The sequence below is a fragment of the Podarcis muralis genome, chromosome 1 (genome assembly GCF_964188315.1).
Source record: "Podarcis muralis chromosome 1, rPodMur119.hap1.1, whole genome shotgun sequence".
In the NCBI taxonomy this organism is placed as follows: domain Eukaryota; kingdom Metazoa; phylum Chordata; class Lepidosauria; order Squamata; family Lacertidae; genus Podarcis; species Podarcis muralis.
The window spans coordinates 120,272,274-120,290,321 of record NC_135655.1 but is presented as its reverse complement, the minus strand read 5'-3'; the positions used below and the strand labels follow the sequence as shown (position 1 = coordinate 120,290,321).

At 45.3% G+C, this 18,048-nt stretch overlaps 1 protein-coding gene across 2 annotated transcripts in view; it reads left to right on the top strand.

Annotated features, from left to right (window-relative positions):
- STAT1 (signal transducer and activator of transcription 1) overlaps positions 1 to 18,048 on the top strand; it is a 43,986-nt gene that overhangs the window by 12,805 nt on the left and 13,133 nt on the right. For both annotated transcript variants that reach the window (XM_028750649.2, XM_077917339.1), the window contains exons 7-18: positions 686 to 777; positions 2,637 to 2,788; positions 5,236 to 5,394; positions 5,556 to 5,648; positions 6,507 to 6,566; positions 7,611 to 7,640; positions 7,735 to 7,825; positions 10,017 to 10,055; positions 11,319 to 11,402; positions 12,735 to 12,833; positions 15,658 to 15,793; positions 17,309 to 17,358. In XM_028750649.2, coding sequence (XP_028606482.2) covers positions 686 to 777; positions 2,637 to 2,788; positions 5,236 to 5,394; positions 5,556 to 5,648; positions 6,507 to 6,566; positions 7,611 to 7,640; positions 7,735 to 7,825; positions 10,017 to 10,055; positions 11,319 to 11,402; positions 12,735 to 12,833; positions 15,658 to 15,793; positions 17,309 to 17,358 — 1,085 coding nt within the window. The remainder of the gene's footprint in view (positions 1 to 685; positions 778 to 2,636; positions 2,789 to 5,235; positions 5,395 to 5,555; positions 5,649 to 6,506; positions 6,567 to 7,610; positions 7,641 to 7,734; positions 7,826 to 10,016; positions 10,056 to 11,318; positions 11,403 to 12,734; positions 12,834 to 15,657; positions 15,794 to 17,308; positions 17,359 to 18,048) is intronic.

Sequence of the window (18,048 nt, the reverse complement as noted above, 5' to 3'; positions counted from 1 at the left end):
CCCCAGGCTTAGGAATGCAGGCAGCTCTGCGCAACCCTGGGGAGACCAGTGCGACTTCCTGCTGGACTCCCTAGGGTTGTGCAGAGCTGCACGAAGCCCGGGACTGCAGGCAGCTCTGCGCAGCCCTCTGGAGACTGGCGCGAAGTCGCGCCGGTTTCCCGAGGGTTGCACAGAGCTTCCTGAAGCCTGCATTCACCCCATAGGACGCGCACACATTTCCCCTTCATTTTTGGAGGGAAAAACTGCGTCCTATAGGGCGAAAAATACGGTAACTTTGTTTCCCTCTCATTACACTCTAAATCGGCTGCCTATGAACAGCTTGTAGGTTTGGGAACATTGGTTTTTTGAGATAAGATTCTAAGTCCGCCTTCAAGGGTTCTGTTGAACGACACAATATATATGTGGGCTTTGAGGATGGAATTAATACCAGTTTCCCTAAGCATCGTTAACAAGGAAGTCGGTCTTAAAACCTTTGTCTATAATGCGCAGGAATAGGTTCCTGGTTTTCAGAGCACTTCTGCTTTTGAAGGGGACAAAAAAAAAATCAGAACTCCCCTCTCCTAAATACATTCCAGCTGCTCAGCTATATGGTTTTACTTTTCTTTTTAAAAGTTCCACAAACTTAAGAGTGTTCTTTAAATGTAATGCCGTAACACAGGAATTCTTCTTTGGTCTGTTTTTGCAGAAAATGAGCCCTGTGGTATGACCCAGCAAGACTTCCTAAAGGAAAAAATGCAACTCCACACAATGTATCTGCAGCTGGACCTCATGAGACAGGTGATTCTTTGGTGAACTTGTGGAGAGGCATTGTATACCTGTCTAAATTGCTGGTATGCAACTCCCTCCCCCCTCCCTCGTCTTAGCACAGGTGGGGAACTGGCTGGCAGGCAGGCAGGTGTTTTCCTTAAGAAACATCTTGACCACTTGTGCTTCACCTCTCCTTGCAAAGTACAGGGAAACTTTGGTTTTTATTCAAGGCCAGGGGTAGCCAACACACAGGACCTTCCAGATGTTGAACATCAGCCCAAGCCAGCACATAGCTGTCAACTTACAGATTTGAAAATAAGGGACCAGCAGCCAAAATAATGGACCTGCAGCCTCACCTGTTCCAGGCACTCCAGTCTTCCTGTCCTCCTGCAGTCTGGTCAAACTAATGCTGGTAGCTTCGAGAACACTGTCCAGCCAACTTTGTAACCAGAGGTTCAACTGGATAGAATCTGAATCACATGCACCACAAGGCCTATGCAGCCTCTACTTAAGATGGCTCCCTGGCCTGGCTTTGCACTGCAAAGTTTGCAGCAGCATGTGCAACAAAATGGCGTCCAGCATTCAAAAAAACCCTCAGCTTGCATTAACTAGCCACACACAAGGCATGCAAGCTCTACCCCCCCCCCCCAGTCGTTCTTAGACTTCTTATTGGGTGAGCAACACAGCCAAGCAACACAGTTGGAGCCTCCCTCCTCCCTGGCCGGCAGGGAGGGAGGGAGAGGAGCTGCTTCCTTTGAAATTTAAGGAACATCATTTAAGGGACATCCATCAATAAGGGACAGCAGCGGGACATGGCGCTGGAATAAGGGACTGTCCCTTCAAATAAGGGACACTTGACAGCTATGAGCCAGCATAGCCCAATGGTCAGGAAATGAAAAGTCCATTAAATTGGCTGCTCCAGGCCATGCTTTCAGCGGAGGGAGAAACTCGACAAGCTTTCAGTGGTACCTTGGTTCCCAAACTTAATCCATCCCGGAAGTCCGTTCCAAAACCAAAGCGTTCCAAAACCAAGGCGTGTTTTCCCATAGAAACTAATGCAAAACAGATTAATTCATTCCAGACTTTAAAAACAACCCCTAAAACAGCAATTTTCCATGAATTTTACTATCTAACAAGACCATTGATGCATAAAACAAAAGCAATAATCAATGTACTGTACTATAAAATAAATAAGACAGTATTGTAGATGATAAAAATTAATGATGATAGTCATTGTTTGGATGGGGGGCTTTTATCCATTTCCGTAGTCACACAATTGATCAGTAGCTGAACAGCTGCACAGTCACAAAAACAAATTAGCCAAAAAAGCCTCAAAAACAAAAGCGCAAAATAAATAGCAAAAACAAAAGTGCCAAACTTAATCCGTTCCGGAAGTCCGTTTGACTTACGAAATGTTTGAAAACCAAGGTGCAGCTTCTGATTGGTGCAGGCGCCCTGGAAACAATAGCCGACAGCCGCATCAAATATTCAGCTTCTGAAAAACATTCGAAAACCGGAACACTTACTTCCAGGTTTTCGGCGTTTGGGAACCAAAGTACCTGTTGCACTTCCCAAAGCCTATTACTGCAAACGTTTCTGGATGTGGAGGCATGTTTGGAAATGTGAGCAGCTTTCATGGTCATCGCAAAGTACCCATTTTACAGAAGGAAAAACTGGCGAGCCTCGGAAGCGCACCCCGGAGGCAAAAAACCAGAGACCTCAAAGGAGAACCTCTCTGTCCCCAAACATACAACCCCTCTCAACCAATCAAGATATGAGGATGAAGGGGCTGGTTTACATATTTAATAAATAATAAATGCTAATGATGTGAGATGGTTTTTAGAATTCTAAATGCTCTTACTCATTCCTGAATGGGTCTCTGTCTCTAGGATGTGCTACAGAGAATAGCCAATGCGCTGCATGTGTCGGAACACACCCAGAACGCCTTGATTCGAGAGGAGCTGGTGGAATGGAAGCAGCGGCAGCAAATGGCTTGCATTGGAGGGCCGCCCAACGCTTGCTTGGACCAGCTTCAGAACTGGTAGGCCTCTCCTAAGCAAGGCCTTTTGGGGAGGGGTCTGGAAAGAACCGAGCCCTGCAAAAGTTGCTTGAGAATTGTATGTAGAGGCTTCTTTTCCAAAGCTGCTTGGGGAAGCGGAGAGTGTAAATGGGAGCCTTCACACAGCCTTGAAGCCCCCTTATTGAACCTAAGCAGGTCTGAGTCTGCTCAGTGCCTGGATAGGAGACCACTTTTATTTTATTTTATTTTGAATTTATATTCCCAGAGGTCTCGGGGCGGCTCACAGAAAAGATCACAATATATAAAATCCAAATAAGAACAATAAGCCAATAACACACAAACACTCCCCCCCCCCAAAAAAAAGAGCCACATTTTAAAAGGGTATAGGATGTCGCATCAGGTCAACCAGAGGCCTGGTTAAAGAGGAACACTTTTTCCTGCCGCCTAAAGGTGTACAGTTGTACCTTGTTTTGCGACCGGGATCCGTTCTGGAGCCCTGGACGCTAGACAAAAAGGACGCACGACAAAGCGCCGCTCTGCCCGGGTGCGAGCGGCAAACCCGGAAGTAACCCGTTCCGGTACTTCTGGGTTTGCCGCGGACGTTCAACAAAATGGATACTCAACGAGGTACCACTGTATAATGAAGGGGCAGGTGAACTTCCCTGGGGAGAGCATTCCACAGATGGGGAGCCACCACAGAGAAGGCCCCGTTCTCGTGTTGCCATCCTCCAGACCACACATGGAGGAGGCACACAAAGGAAGGCTTCAGAAGATGATCTCAGGGTCCAAGGTAGGTTCATATGGAAAGAGGCGGTCCTGGAGGTATTGCGGTTCTGAGTTCCACATTGGAACTGCACAGTGGAAAGAAAGCAGGTTAATACAGGTGACTGGGAGCGGCCGCCAAGACCATATAACACCGGTCTTGAAAGACCTACACTGGCTCCCAGTACGCTTCCGAGCACAATTCAAAGTGTTGGTGCTGACCTTTAAAGCCCTAACCGCCTTGGTCCAGTATACCTTAAGGAGCGTCTCCACCTCCATCGTTCTGCCCGGACGCTGAGGTGCAGCCCCGAGGGCCTTCTGGCGGTTCCCTCGCTGTGAGAAGCCAAGTTACAGGGAACCAGGCAGAGGGCCTTCTTGGTAGTGGCGCCCGCCCTGTGGAACGCCTTCCCACCAGATGTCAAAGAGAAAAATAACTACCAAACTTTTAGAAGACCTCTAAAGGCAGCCCTGTTTAGGGAAGCTTTTAATGTTTAATAGGTTATTGTATTTTAGTGTTTTGTTGGAAGCCGCCCAGAGTGGCTGGGGGGACCCAGTCAGATGGGGGGGGGGGTATAAATAATAAATTATTATTATTATTATTATTATACAGTAAATGTTTCCTGCAGATTCTCCTCCTCTGTGCTTGGCAACATCCAGTGGTCCAAACACTGGATTCTCTCTGCTCCACACTGGGAGGCATAAACTAAGAAAGACAAGGGCCAGTTTCCCCCACCCTGCCTTCTCAGAAGCAGGATGTTTGTTGGGTCTGCCCTGTTGAGCACCCTGACAGGAAGACAAAACAGGTTCCTGAGCTGCCTCAGAGGTTGACTTTTTTCCCTCTGTCCATTGGCTTTGCGGGCCTTGGAGGAATAAGTTTTTCCCTCCCTCCACCCCACACCCCAAGTCTCTGAAGCGGCAAGTTGACGCAGGAGTGTTTTGATCTCAGGTGCTGGGACCTGCTGTGCTCCTAAGCTTTGCAGAATGGGATATGCAAGCACTGCTTTTCCTTTTCTTTCCTAGACGAAAGAAATTTGTTCCCCCTTGGTCATGTAGAGAGTGTTCAAAACTTAACTCTGCTGTGTTCTAGCTGCATTGCTTAGACCTGTTAAAATACAAGACTCCTTACGGGGTCCTCGCTGTGAGATCACATTCACCCGGTGCTATACCAGCTGCACTGGCTCCCGGTGGAGTACAGGATCAGGTTTAAGGTGCTGGTTTTAACCTTTAAAGCCCTATACGGCCTAGGACCCTCGTACCTACGGGACCGCCTCTCCTGGTATGTCCCACGGAGGAACTTACGATCTTCAAACAAAAACATCTTGGAGGTCCCGGGCCACAGAGAGGTTAGGCTGGCCTCAACCAGAGCCAGGGCTTTTTCGGCTGTGGCTCCAATCTGGTGGAACGCTCTGTCACAAGAGACTAGGGCCCTGCGGGACTTGATATCTTTCCACAGGGCTGGCAAGACAGAGCTGTTCAACCAGGCCTTTGGCCAGGGCACAGCCTGACCCCCTCTCCTTTGGCAATCTTCACAGAACTCTAGCCCAATGGTTGCCATCAATTGGATTTGAATTAATTTTATAATGAAATGATTTTAGAATGTTGTATTGTTTTATTGTTGTTAGCCGCCCTGAGCCCGGCTTAGGCTGGGGAGGGCGGGATATAAATAAAAATTTATTATTATTATTATTATTATTTATTAATGGTAGGTTTACTACAGTAGCAGAGAGTCTTCAGCAAATTCGCCAGCAGCTTAAAAAGCTGGAGGAGTTGGAACAGAAGTTTACCTACGACACAGACCCCATCCCTCAGCAGAAAAATGGGCTGTATGAACGGACATTAAGCCTCTTCAAGCAACTGATTCAGAGGTAGGCTTGGTGGTTTTGTTTTGGGTTTTTTGGGTCCGTTAAAAATGAACCAAAATATTAAAATAGATTATATTTTTTAATGTCGCTCTTTTGTGCCCTTTGCCATAATTCATTCTCTTTTCGAGACAAATTAGAATGCCATTTCTTTATTCCTTGTCCAGTTCTTTCGTGGTAGAAAGACAGCCTTGCATGCCGACCCACTCTCAGAGACCTTTGGTGGTGAAGACTGGAGTGCAATTTACAGTAAAACTCAGGTAATCCCCCCCCCCTTAAATGATCCAGATCATTGCCCTTTTAGGTTAAAAAGACCAACCAGCAACACGTTTCAAGGTGGCTGTGTTCAGTTGTAATGTTACAACTCCAAACCAGGGAGAAAATGGTACCAAGTCTTGTCCAAACCACAGAGGAAAATTGTGCCCAAACAAAAGGGCGGTAATTGGAAAAAGTGTCACGTTTCTGTTTGTGGACCAGTTGCAAACTTGCAGCTAAGGCAACATATCTGACTCTACTAATTTCTCACTACCTCTAGTACAGGGGTCAGCAACCTTTTTCAGCAGGGGGCCGGTCCACTGCCCCTCAGAACTTGTGGGGGGCCAGACTATATTGGGGGGGGGGGTGAATGAATTCCTATGCCCCACAAATAACCCAGAGATGCATTTTAAATCAAAGGACACATTCTACTCATGTAAAAACACGCTGATTCCCGGACCTTCCGTGGGCCGGATTGAGAAGGTGATTGGGCCAGATCCGGCCCCCAAGCCTTAGTTTGCCTACCCATGCTCTAGTAGTTTCTCTGTCTGATGAAAAGCCAATTCTACAGAGCACTTGTCAGGTAGTGGTTGATTGAGCCGAACGACGTGTGGCTATTCCAGCTATTAACTGGCTTCTGGCAAGTGTGTTCATGACAAAACCAGATGGGGGCTGCTTCTCTAAAATGTTGTGGGCACATGTTGATTTTCAGTATATGAATCAGCTCCCCGGTTGCTGTGTTTGGAAAGGAAGCTTTCTTTGTTGTCTTGAGAACTTGAAGGAAATGCAAGGCTCGTCATGAAGTTAAAGATGGGAGTAATTTCTTCATTAACACGCTAGTGATATATGTCTTGTGCTTCCAGATTACTGGTGAAACTGCAGGAACTGAATTACAAATTGAAGGTGCAAGTTGTATTTGACAAGTAAGTGGCGCCTTGCATATGTTATTGACATCCGAATCAAAATTTCACTCAAAACTGAAGCATTAGTTGTTATTTACCTTTGCCCTCTTTCTCTACCCATTTAACCGTAGCCACCTTTATTCCAACCAGAAGGAAGCTTCTCTGAAAGCTTTCCACTTTCTAAGAAACATCATGAAATGAAGGGGATGATGATGATGATGATGATGATGATGACAATAATAATAATAATAATAATAATAATAATAATAATAATAATAATAATAATAATAATTTATTTATACCCCGCCCATCTGGCTGGGCTTCCCCAGCCACTCTGGACGGCTTCCAAAAAAATATTAAAATACTGTAATACATCAAACATTAAAGGCTTCTCTAAACAGGGCTGCCTTCAGATGTCTTCTAAAAGTCTGGTAGTTGTTGTTCTCTTTGACATCTGATGGGAGGGCGTTCCACAGGGTGGGTGCCACTACCGAGAAGGCCCTCTGCCTGGTTCCCTGTAACTTGGCTTCTCGCAGGGAGGGAACCGCCAGAAGGCCCTTGGAGCTGGACCTCAGTGTCCCTGCTGAACATTGGGGGTGGAGACGCTCCTTCAGGTATACTGGGCCGAGGCCATATAGAGCTTTCAAGGTCAGCACCAACACTTTGAATTGCGCTCAGAAACGTACTGGGAGCCAATGTAGGTCTTTCAAGATTGAAAATAGACAATCTACTAGTGATTGTAGGGTTGAGTTTGCATCCACACAACCCATTTAAAGCATACCCTGATTCCACCTGTGACAATAGATCCCTATTGTCCTTCCCCAGCTTTCACACTTTCCTGATTTCTGTTTAGGACTCTAAAGTAAAAATTCTGGTATGGTTTTCTGCTGACAGGTCTTGCTCATCTTTGAAATAGCAGGTCCTGCAGTATATAACATTTGCACACTGGAGAAGTTTACCCCTGCTTAAAACACCCACTAAAAAAACTACAGTACAATGGATAAATTTGCCACATACTCAGCTCTATATAATGGATCTCCCCTCACTATTTTTATTCCTTTGCAGAGACGTCAACGAGAAAGTTGCTGTTAAAGGGTACGTTGAATTCTTGTGTACGCTACTGCTTGTTCTTGTCACACAGTGAATTGATTAGTCTCAAAAAAACTTCTTAAATCTGTTTTCACTGAAGATTTAGAAAATTTAACATCTTGGGGACGAATTCCAAAGTGATGAACATGGAAGAGTCGAATGGAAGCCTGTCAGCAGAATTTAGACATCTGGTGAGGCATATCTTTTTGGCATTCAGATTCTCAAAATAATCTTCATAATGTTCTGTCTTCGTTGTCCCCCAAAACGTTCTGTGCTACTGATGTTTGTGTATTGAAGGGATATATATTCCATACAGGGACGCAGGTGGCACTGTGGGTTAAACCACAGAGCCTAGGACTTGGCGATCAGAAGGTCAGCGGTTCGAATCCCCGTGATGGGGTGAGCTCCTGTTGCTCGGTCCCAGCTCCTGCCAACCTAGCAGTTCGAAAGCACGTCAAAGTGCAAGTAGATAAATAGGTACCGCTCTGGCAGGAAGGTAAATGGCGTTTCCGTGCGCTGCTCTGGTTCGCCAGAAGGGGCTTAGTCATGCTGGCCACATGACCCGGAAGCTGTACGCTGGCTCCCTTGGCCAATAAAGCGAGATGAGCGCCGCAACCCCAGAGTCGGCTACGACTGGACCTAATGGTCAGGGGTCCCTTTACCCTTTATATTCCATACAGGCCACAACTAGCAAGTCTGTCACTGTTTTGTATTCACTTCTGCTTTTATTTAACACACACACACACACACACACACTTATTTGTGTGTATGCATGTACAATGACATACAACACACAAACACCCCTATTCCTTTTTGTCAGGATTGCTTTCGTAAGAAATCTTCTTGTTCTTTCCTTCTGTGCCAGAGCTTTTCCGTTTATAAGACTAGCTGTTTGTTTGTTTTTTACCAAAAAAGTAAGTTTAAAATTGGGACTTGTCTTCTACAGAGGTAGTGCTGAGGGGTGTTTTCTTAAATTGGAGTCCCCAAAAATACGGGGCGTCTTATACATGGGGGCATCTTATACACGGAAAAATATGGTAATTTTGAAATACTTACCTGCTTTGGTTTGTTTTTTTAAAATGTGGGTTTTACATGTGCATTAATTCAGTTATACTCCATATTAATGTTGGTACATATCTTACACAGTGGTACCTCCAGTTGCAAACAGGATCTGTTCCAGAGGTCCAGCTGTATCCTGAAGTTTTTGCTACTGGAGGTGCCGCTTCTGCGCATGTGCAGAGGTGGGGTTTTTTCTCGCTTCTGCGCATGCGTGCATGGCAAAACACTTCCGGGTTTGCCGGTAACGTAACCAGAAGTTTATGTTACCCAAGGTTCCACTGTATAGCACAAACTAATGTTTCTTTAACAGACCCATAACTAGGGCTGGGCAATATCTGTTTTTCAAAGTCGTGCTATGTCACCAGCTAAACATCGCATTATATCAATATATCACAATGTCTGAAGTAAGGACGGAGCTATGCGGAGGCATTGGCTGGCTTCATGGTTTTCCCGGATCGTGAATTTTACCGGATTGTTGAATATTGCTTTAGTTGATATAAGTTGTTAAAGTTATGTTTTTATTACGGCTTTTTTTTTAATAGGATCAGATTGTTATTAGGCATCTATTTTGTTTTTCAGCTTGTAAATGGCCTTGTGTGTAGTAATATAGAAAGGCAATACAGTGGTAACTCGGGTTACATACGCTTCAGGTTACAGACGCTTCAGGTTACAGACTCCGCTAACCCAGAAATAGTACCTCGGGTTAAGAACTTTGCTTCAGGATGAGAACAGAAATCGTGCTCCGGCGGCAGCAGGAGGCCCCATTAGTTAAAGTGGTGCTTCAGGTTAAGAACAGTTTCAGGTTAAGAACGGACCTCCGGAACGAATTAAGTACTTAACCCGAGGTATACAAATTAAAAGTGAAATGAAAATATTGGGGGTGTGGGGAGACACAATATCACAAATTTATCTTTCAATGAGAGGGGAAGAGATTTAAAACAAAATCCTTCATGATTCGCGTGAAATATAATTGCACAATATTGCCACCTGTGAGTCTGATGTTGACTAGTTTCATCCAGAGCTTCCTTTGGGAGAATCTAGTAAAGGGGTAGTCAAACTGGTGCCCTTCCAGATGTTTATTGAATGACAAGTCCCATCATCCCTGACCATTGGCCGCACTGGCGGGAGTTGGAATACAAAACAACTAAAGGGCACTAGGTTGGTGAAGTTTGTGTTAGGGTGTTGCTCACCCCTGGCTAGTCAAAATGTGCACCATGGTTTGGCACCTGACACGTTGGTCTTTGAACTGTGTCTTTGATTGGTTAATATACTGAAAAACGAACATAAATGTCACTCACTTTGAGACATTCCTTCATTCTACAGCAATTAAAGGAGCAAAAGAATCCGGGAAGAACCAATGAGGTAAGAGGAATCAACACCTATGCCGTTCATTTTGCTTACTCGGTTTTCTTTTAATTTAACAGCGGGTTTTTAATAAGCAGTGGTGTAGACTACACAAAGGGATGCGGGTGGCGCTGTGGTCTAAACCACTGAGCCTCTTGGGCTTGCCGATCGGAAGGTCAACGGTTTGAATCCCCGCGATGGGGTGAGCTCCCGTTGCTCTGTCCCAGCTCCTGCCAACCTAGCAGTTCAAAAGCGGACCAGTGCAAGTAGATAAATAGGTACCGCTCCGGCGGGAAGGTAAACGGCATTTCCGTGCACTCTGGTTTCCATCACAGTGTCCCGTTGCTCCAGAAGCGGTTTAGTTATACTGGCCACATGACCCAGAAAGCTGTCTGCAGACAAACACTGGCTCCCTCAGCCTGAAAAGTGAGATGAGCGCCACACCCCATAGTCACCTTGGACTAGACTTAACTGTCCTGGCGTCCCTTACCTATTTTACCGCACACCATGATCCCCCACAGATTTGAGGTTACTCTTGCTTTAACCTTAGCCTGTAAATGTTAAACCTGATATTGGTTAGAGTGATAATATAATTATATAACTGAAAAAAGTACCAAGGCCTCCCTTGTTAACCTTCCATATAGAAGAGCAGGATTTTTAGCTCAGCATACCAGATATTTAATTTTCCCCATCCCACTGGGCCAGCTTTTGACAGGTGGGTGGGGCCACCTTCCTGTTAGGCACCTGATGCAATAATGATGTCGGGTGATTGACACGTGGTTGTCCCACCTATATTGGGGGGGGGGAGATACTGTCCAATGAGGATTGCACAGGAAGTTCAGTCCATTTATAAAAAAAAAAAATTGGAAATTTCAACACAATAGTTTTATCAAAAATATATTATTTTTCCCTCCATTTTTTTTTTGCCCTCCCCTCCCCCTAAACAAACAAACAAACAAACAAAACCAACCTCCCAGCCCACCCTCGGACTTCCCTCAGCTCCTTTCTCTGATTTCTCAACACATATTTCTATCTGCATGTTATAAAATTGTAAAAATCCTCAAGTTGTCTTTCTATATATTACAATAAACAGTTTGTGAATGTTTATTCAAGACCTGCCAAAGAGTCCAGTTCATTTTCAGTCCTATGTTCTGAAGGGTTTGGAGAATCTAACCAGTTCCCTTCTTCCCCAGCGAACATGGCCAGGGATCAGGGGAGTTGTGTAGTGCGACAGATTCCTGTAATTGTTATTTTTTAAATCTGCCTTTTTCCTATATAAAGGGGCCTCTCATTGTAACAGAAGAACTCCATTCTCTCTCTTTTGAGACAACGCTGGAACAGTGGGGCCTCATAATCGATCTAGAGGTAAGTGTGTTAACTACTCAGGACATAAGGCTATGTACCGTATTTTTCGCCCTATAGGATGCACTTTTTCACATCCAAAAATGAAGGGGAAATCTGGGTGCGTCCTATGGGGTGAATGCAGGCTTTCGCTGAAGCTTGGAGAGCGAGAGGGGTCGGTGTGCACCGACCCCTCTCGCTCTCCAGACTTCAGGAAGACATCTGCAGCCTAGGCAGCCCTGCGGAAGCCTGCTTCCGCAGGGCTGTCTAGGCTGCGGATAGCAGCCTGCTTCCCGGAGCGCCGGGCGCCCTGAAAGCAGAGTGCCCGGCGCTTCGGGAACACATCCGCAGCCTAGGCAGCCCTGCGGGAGTTCCCCGCAGGGCTCCCCATGCTGCGGATAGCAGCCTGCCGCCTGGCGCAAAGGGCGCCCTGAAGCAGAGCGCCCCTCGTGCCGGGCATACATCCGCAGCGTGGGGAGCCCTGCAGGAGTTCCCCACAGGGCTCCCCACGCTGCAGATAGCAGCCTGCCGCCCAGCGGGCGGGGCGCCCTGAAGCAGAGCGCCCCTCGCGCCGGGCAGACATCGGCCAGCCCCACAAGCTCGGGGGACAGCAGGGAGGCGCAGCACCGCCATCCCGCTGTTCCTCAACCTGGTTCGGTTTCCCCGACCTGCTTTGGGGGGGGGAGAATAAAGGGGATTTTTTCCCCCTTTATTTCCCCCCCCCCAAAAAAAAACTAGGTGCGTCCTATGGGACGGAGCGTCCTATGAGACGAAAAATACGGTATGTAGCAAGAGCAGAGTGAATTTTGGGAAAAGTCTAGTCCCAATCTGTCCATGAGCTAAACTGTGAACCCAGTCTTGCACTTCCTTGTTTGAGATAGCCCAGACATATCTCGTTTGCCAAACAGGGAGCAGTTTGCTTTTGTGCTAAAAGCAATTATATGAAGTTTGGCTCGCTCTGCAGTTTGTTTTGTTTTTAAATTCACCAAAGAGCTTTGCGCGTAGAAAAGTGAATCTTCCAACCTTGGCTATACAGGCAACGGCCGATTTAGTTGCGTCTGAGCATGTGCGCATGGCGCCAAACCAGGAAGCAGCCCCAAAACGTCACAGATGTCGTGAAAGGCGACATGCGCATGGTCCACCGATGCGCTTGGGGGTCTGGAATGCAACCCGCCTTCGTAAAACGAGGGTTGCCTGTCATATCTTTCTGTGTCAAAATATCCAGCCATGTTTTGCTGATTGTAATGACGTGATACTGCTGCCTAAAAGAATTTGGTACTTTGTCTCTTAATTTCTGTGCCTTTGACCATCTTGGAAGCGTTTGCTCAATTTTTCCCTGTCGCCTTCGCTTGCCAGACCACCTCCCTTCCCATTGTTGTGATCTCCAATGTCAGTCAGCTGCCAAGCGGTTGGGCTTCCATTTTGTGGTACAACATGCTGACAAATGAGCCCAGGGTGAGTATCCTGGCATCCTTTTTTAAGTGCAGGATTTGGGTGGGTGAGTGGATATTGAAACAGTTGAAAGAATACTCTTTATTAAAGCAAGCCCCGTTATTTTGTTCATCGATTTACAGTTGTATCTTTGTTTTCAAACAGCTTAGTTCCCGAACGTTTTGGCTCCCAAACACCGTAAACCTGGAAGTGAGTGTTCCGGTTTGCTAACTGTTTTTGGAAGCCGAACGTCCGACATGGCTTCCGATTGGCTGCAGGAAGCTCCTGCAGCCAATCAGAATCCGCGCTTTGGTTTTCGAACGCTTTGGAAGTCGAACAGAATCCATTTTGGAAGATACGACTGTATTTATTAAATTTATATCCTGCTCCTCGAAGAACCTAGAGTAGCAATTACATCAAGTAAGAGTCTCCGTTTTTAAAAAATAATAATAATTAAAAACTTCTGAATGAAAGCAATCACCCTCTCACAGCTGAAGAGCATTGTAATTTACCAAAGTCAATAATAGTACATGGCACAAAAGGAAAACGATTGTGACAGAGGAGGAAGCAAGCTCTGGTTTTGAAGGCTCTGTTTATGAAGGCTGATAATCCAGCATTGGTCATATCTGTGCACAGACCCATTGACCATAAGTTCAACATAAGACCCATTGAACATGGACATAAGTTATTTCAGTGAGTTTACCCTGAGTATGGCCCATGTTGGAGATCATTTCTTGGAATAACCATTTGGAATGAAAACTGTTTAAGGAGAAAGGAGCTAAAAGTGGCTGACTTTTCAGCTTGTGGTTTTGCAATATTAAATAGCTCATGTAAAATGGTACCTTTTAAAAACGTAATTGGAAAGCTCCATTCAGTGATGTTTTCTTCAGTTACGTCTGCTGAAGACCTGATTGGACACTTGATTTTTTTGGAATTGCTTTTATGACCGTTGCGTAAACATTAGCATTGTTGGAACTCTTTTATACATGGCATTTTGGGGAGGAAAAGCAGCATTTTTCTCTTGATTCAAATTGTACAAGGGCAGTGCATTCTCTCTGTAAGAAGAAATCACTTGCTTTGCTGATGTTGATCATATTTCACTTTAAAAACACACACACAGCAGCTGCTTCCTGTATAAAGTTAAAAATGGGCATGAGAACATGCAAATGGATTGTAGAGTTGTCAACAAAAGGAAATGGAAGAATGTGGACAAAATGTAGACAGGAGAAACTGCACACAACGGTCACAGAGAAAGCTTAAGGATTATAGTTAAATCCACAGCCATTTTTAAAAAATAACATTTTTGAAAGCAAGCAACAAGTCGTAACTACAAAATTGCAGGAAATTTTATTGGCCCTCCCCCTCACTCCAGCTAAAATAAACAATTATTGTTAGAGTTTCCATGTAGGATGTCTGGAAATCCAAAGACCATTTTGGTCTGCCTCCTGTTTCCTTTTGAAATAGTAATGCTTTGTGTTGCATCAGAAGCCACCCCCCTCCTCAAAATGATTCCACGTTTCAGGAGTGTATGTCTTGTTGAGTGGGAAGATTAAAAAAAAAGGTTTTTTTATGAGGAGGTTGAAGCTCCCTGATAGGGATGTAAAAACTCCCCACATGGGTGTTTAGGGCTAGCCTTGTGAGAGCCAATATGGTGCAGTACAGTGGTACCTCGGGTTACAGACTCTTTGGGTTACGTGTTTTCAGGTTACGGATGCGCCGAAACCCGAAAGTACCAGAACAGGTTACTTCCGGGTTTCGGCGCATGTTCGCAACCCGAGGTTCCACTGTACTTAGTATTTCAAAATAAGGGGTGGGTCTAGACCAGGGGTCAGCAACCCGCGGCTCCGGAGCCACATGTGGCTCTTTTACACCTTTGCCGCGGCTCGGGGCGGCATTGTGCGCCCCGACACTCCCCACTGTGGCGGGCGCTGTACTGGCTGTGACGTCGCATGGGGGCGGTGCGTGCGTTAGACACTGCATTGAAAGGGGGCATGTACGCTGGTCACTGTTTTGAAGGGGAGTGAAGAACACACACACACAAAGGTAACTTGTTGATTTAACGTTTATTTCTATGAGCAGGAGTAATTCTGAGGGGTCAGAGAAATAATAAAAAAAGTGACAAAAAAGTTATTTTTATAATGACGAGTTTTGCGGCTCCCTTTTTTTTTCCCTTCGGAAATGGGTCCAAGTGGCTCTTTTTGTCTTAAAGGTTGCAGACCTCTGGTCTAGACACAGGTTAAAAACGCTATAAATAAGTCAGATATTAAATCATTGCAATGAAAGGGGAAAAAATGCCTATGTAAAAATCCATATAAACTATTTTGCTCTCTGGCACCACCTGGTGTTGGATATTTATAACACAATCAAAACGTATTACAGTGGTACCTTGGGTTAAGTACTTAATTCGTTCCGGCGGTCTGTACTTAACCTGAAACTGTTCTTAACCTGAAGCACCACTTTAGCTAATGGGGCCTCTCGCTGCCGCTGCGCCGCTGGAGCACAATTTCTGTTCTCATCCTGAAGCAAAGTTCTTAATCTGAAGCACTATTTCTGGGTTAGCAGAGTCTGTAACCTGAAGCGTATGTAACCTGAGGTACCACTGTAATGTGACGAACTGTAGCTGAGTTCTAGGACCAAGGAGACTGGTTCAAATCTCCACTCTACCAATGGCTGGCCAGTCATCATGTCTCAAGTTTCTCCGACCAAGCAAGGTTATGAGAATAAAATGGGAGAAATTTCTATGACACTTGGGCTCCTTTGGAAGAAAGGTGGGATGATATTCCTGTAAATTAAATGAAAGTCAGTAAGCAGTGGCTCAGATTCTAAATGCTATCCTTTTCCTCTCTAGAATTTGTCCTTCTTTCTGAACGCGCCGTGTGCAAGGTGGTCGCAGCTTTCTGAAGTGCTGAGTTGGCAGTTTTCTTCCGTCACAAAGAGGGGACTCAACGCAGAGCAACTGAGCATGATAGGAGAAAAGTTACTTCGTAAGTGACGTTCGAAATTGTTGCTTGCACTGTCAACCTCCTTTTAAAAAAAATAAAAATGCATGCACCTTCCCACCAGGTTTAATTAGAGGTTATGCCATTTTTTTCGCTGGATATTTTATATCCCATCTTTTCTGGCGCACAAGGCATAACAGTTTTATTTCTTAGCAGTTAGGAGGGAGGAGAGAGAGAGAAAACAAAGCAGGAGACGAGGTAGAATTGAATTGAATTGAATTGAATTTATTATTTATACCCCGCTCATCTGACTGGGTTTCCCCAGCCACTCTGGGCGGCTTCCAACAGAGTATTAAAATGCAGTGGTCTGTTAAACATGAAAAGCTTCCCTAAAGAGGGCTGCCTTTAGATGTCTTTTAAAAGTCTGTTACAGTGGTACCTCAGGTTAAGTACTTAATTCGTTCTGGAGGTCCGTACTTAACCTGAAACTGTTCTTAACCTGAAAGCACCACTTTAGCTAATGGGGCCTCCCCCTGCCGCCAGCGCACAATTTCTGTTCTCATTCTGAAGCAAAGTTCTTAACCTGAAGCACTATTTCTGGGTTAGCGGAGTCTGTAACCTGAAGCGTATGTAACCCGAAGCGTATGTAACCCGAGGTACCACTGTAGTTGTTTTTCTCTTTGACATCTGGTGGGAGGGTGTTCCGCAGGGTGGGTGCCACTACCGAGAAGGCCCTCTGCCTGGTTCCCTGTAACTTGGGCTTCTCGCAGTGAGGGAACCGCCAGAAGGCCCTCGGCGCTGGACCTTAGTGTCCGGGCTAAATGATGGGGGTGGAGATGCTCCTTCAGATATACTGTACCGAGGCCGTTTAGGGCTTTAAAGGTCAGCAACAACACATTGAATTGTGCTTGGAAACATACTGCAAAGTATCTGCAAATTAACTGTAAAGTATCGGTTCAGCTCAGCTACCCCCTGGGAAGCTGTCAAGTCCCCACCTTTTCGCTCACCCATATATTGTCTTTTTGAAACACTCACCACAATGTTATTTCGATACTGGTACTCAACGATATGGCGATTTATCACACAGCCCCTACTGTGGACCACCTGGCTGAAGCTTGCCCAGTTATGTAGCTCCTGCCCTAAAGAAATTGTGAGCTATTCACTCTTAGAATCTGTTTGAAATTGGAAGTATTTTTGGGTTTATTATTATTATCATTATTTCACAAACATCACAGTTGTCAAAAGCGAGAAGGAAGCAAAATCTGCTGACTTGATCAGAATATAATTGGGGAGGGTAGCATCCTGATTTCTCAGTTACTGGGAAATTCCTAAGCCCTTAGCACGGCAGTGTAGATGAGAATATGGCATTTTCCAATCAACAGGGTTTTTCTTTTCTTTCCTGGGAGTCCTTCCTCTCCCTTTGCCCTTGGGATTTAATTTCAGTCCTTTGTGTTCTTGGAGGGTAAGATTCTATCTCCAATGTTACATGTGATACAGATATATTAGCCTAACATAATTACTATCTGAAGAGTAACGTGGCGATAACTTGTTTCCCTTTAGCGAACGGATGCACTGCGGACGGCACTATTACTTGGGTGAGGTTCTGTAAGGTAGGATATTTCCTTTTTTCTTTTTCTAAAGGGGCCAGAGTCCAACCACTGCTGGATCCATTGATAACCAGTTGGTTGCCTAAGTCGGAGACAAACCATAGCATTATAAGGGAGTTTAAGGTGGCGTAATAATAATAATAATTAATAATACATTTTATTTATATCCCGCCCTCCCCAGCCGAAGCCGGGCTCAGGGCGGCTAACAACAATAAAATAGTGCAACATTCTAAAAACATTTCATTATAAAAATTAATTAAAATCAAATTGATGGCAACCATTAAGCTAAAGTTCTGTGAAGATTGCCAAAGGAGGGAGTCAGGCTGCACCCTGGCCAAAGGCCTGGTGGAACAGCTCTGTCTTGCAGGCCCTGCGGAAAGATGTCAAGTCCCGCAGGGCCCTAGTCTCTTGTGACAGAGCGTTCCACCAGATCGGAGCTGCACCCGTGATAAAGGCCTTGGTTCGTCATCTCAAAAAAGTTTTTTGGGTGTGTTTTTGAGCCACTGCAGAAACCTGAAAAAAATGTGTGTGGAGGCCATGGTGGAAAACAGAGCCTGAACTGTCATTTTTAAAAACTTTTTTTTGGGGGGGGGGGGGCAGGGAGGAGCTGTTGTTTGCTAAAACAAACTCACCTCAGGTCTTATAATCTTGCATTCTCTCCAGTTGCCAGCAGAGGGTACTAAATAGAACAGA